We start from the raw sequence: 1,832 nt of genomic DNA, 5'->3' as shown, positions 1-1,832 counted from the left end.
TCTCATGTGTATGGCAAGATTACCCTTCTGATTAAAACTGTGCTTGCATACAGCACACTTGAATGGCTTTTCCCCGGTGTGGGCTCTCATATGTATGGCAAGATTACCCTTCTGATTAAAATTGTGCTTGCATACATCACACTTGAATGGCTTTTCACCGGTGTGGGTTCTCAAGTGTATGATAAGAGCATTCTTCTTATTAAAACTGTGCTTACATATCTCACATTTGAATGGCTTTTCACTGGTATGGGTTCTCATGTGTATGGCAAGATTACTTTTCTGATTAAAACTGTGCTTGTATACGTAACACCTAACTGGTTTTTCACCGGTGTGGATCGTCTGGTATTTACTAGTTTGAACTCTCAGGTGTTTCATAAGATTTTTGCTTTTAGGTCGTTTCTCATCATTTTGAAAAGATATTTCATTCTTCTGATTTTCTGCATCCTCTTCTTTTTGTCTGGTGGTTTCTTCAGCTGATGAGACAATTGCATTCGACAGTTCAGTTTCAGTACAGTCCGTTTTTAACAGATTGGACTGATGGGTTTCTGTTGCGAAAATAATCGCATGATCAGAGGCTTTTTCATTCATTGAATTCATCTTGGACATTCAAATTTTGACAAATATCTTTTTTTCCAGCTTCAAACTAAAGCTGAGATGCCATGGCAAGTATAAATTAACATTAAAAAATGTCTGCTCAAACTGAGCCGTTGTGCTTTAGATTTCATGACAAACAGAGATAATTCTTTACTTTAAGGATTTTGATTATACGTTGGTAAAAGCAAGAAAAGAAAAATACACAGTTGCTCGTTTAAAGAGAGTAGATATGTTTGTTATGTATTGAATTATTATATTGTCTCCCGAGTCCCCGTTTTCTTTTTTTTAAGGAATGAGCTACACTTCTTATTTTCAGTGACAATAGTTTTTTGTGCCATCATCATTTGTGTATTCACTATGGAAAAATATAATTACATTGGTTAGAGAAGGAGCAGTGATTAGGTTTGGAGTTAGTGGCTTTGACTAAATCATTATAGAAGGGTTTCGTGCTCTATTTTGCACTCTAAAAAAATATAATTGTACTTAAAAACTGCTGTTCGATTGAATCTGAGCAAAAATTACTATTTGGTTACGTAAAAAACAGGTGTACAATAGAATCACTTAACAATCAGATATGCTATACAATAGCATACAGGTGTAGTATAGTGTTGTGTAAGACCCAGGTATATGTAATAACGTCTTTTAGGGGTCTGTAGCTCCAATAGTATATCCCGTACCTGTCGGTTTTAAAGCCTTATGCCTCACTGCGGACTTACTATATTCTAGTGTGTGTTCTCTCTCTCTCTCTTTTTTTTTTTAATGTAATAGTCATTGTATTTCGAGTTGCATTTTAGGCCCAAAAGAACTTGGGTCAAGTTCTTATTAAACAAGGACTTATTAAACATTTTAAAATATTAATAGATTGATTGATTTGTGTATTAGATACTAACTTTCATTATCGATTGTAAAAAAAAAATCAAGTATCTTCAACTAAAAGCAAGGAGCAGAATTTAAACTCATAACGAATAGGAATTATTCGTATATGAGAGGGGCTGCCCCTTCTTAATACCTGGTTGTTCATATTGATTTTTAGTACTTTAAAAAAGCTTCTTATTCTAATTAAACGCCCCCTGTGTTTTGGGGGTCGTTCTTTAAGAATGGAGATAAAAAGTCAAATTTTGGAACGTCAAAATTTCAACAAACATGGAGCCACTACGCACAAAAAGTCCCATTCTGATCGTTTTTCATATCATACCGAAAAATCCCCCGTCAGTGGAAATTTTTTTCTGTAAATCCCC

General features: G+C 34.5%; 1 protein-coding gene across 1 annotated transcript; it reads right to left on the bottom strand.

The window, feature by feature from the left end:
- Nucleotides 1–23: 23 nt before the first annotated feature.
- LOC136043680 (oocyte zinc finger protein XlCOF28-like) lies at nt 24–597 on the bottom strand (the record flags this gene model as incomplete). The annotated part of the gene is made up of 1 exon (XM_065728574.1): nt 24–597. A coding segment is annotated over exon 1 (574 nt), but the record flags the coding sequence as incomplete, so codon positions are not given.
- Nucleotides 598–1,832: the final 1,235 nt, after the last annotated feature.

This window comes from Artemia franciscana, unplaced genomic scaffold (genome assembly GCF_032884065.1).
Source record: "Artemia franciscana unplaced genomic scaffold, ASM3288406v1 Scaffold_8238, whole genome shotgun sequence".
NCBI lineage: Eukaryota > Metazoa > Arthropoda > Branchiopoda > Anostraca > Artemiidae > Artemia > Artemia franciscana.
Note: the sequence above shows the minus strand (reverse complement) of the source record. Positions and strands in the feature narration are given on the sequence as shown.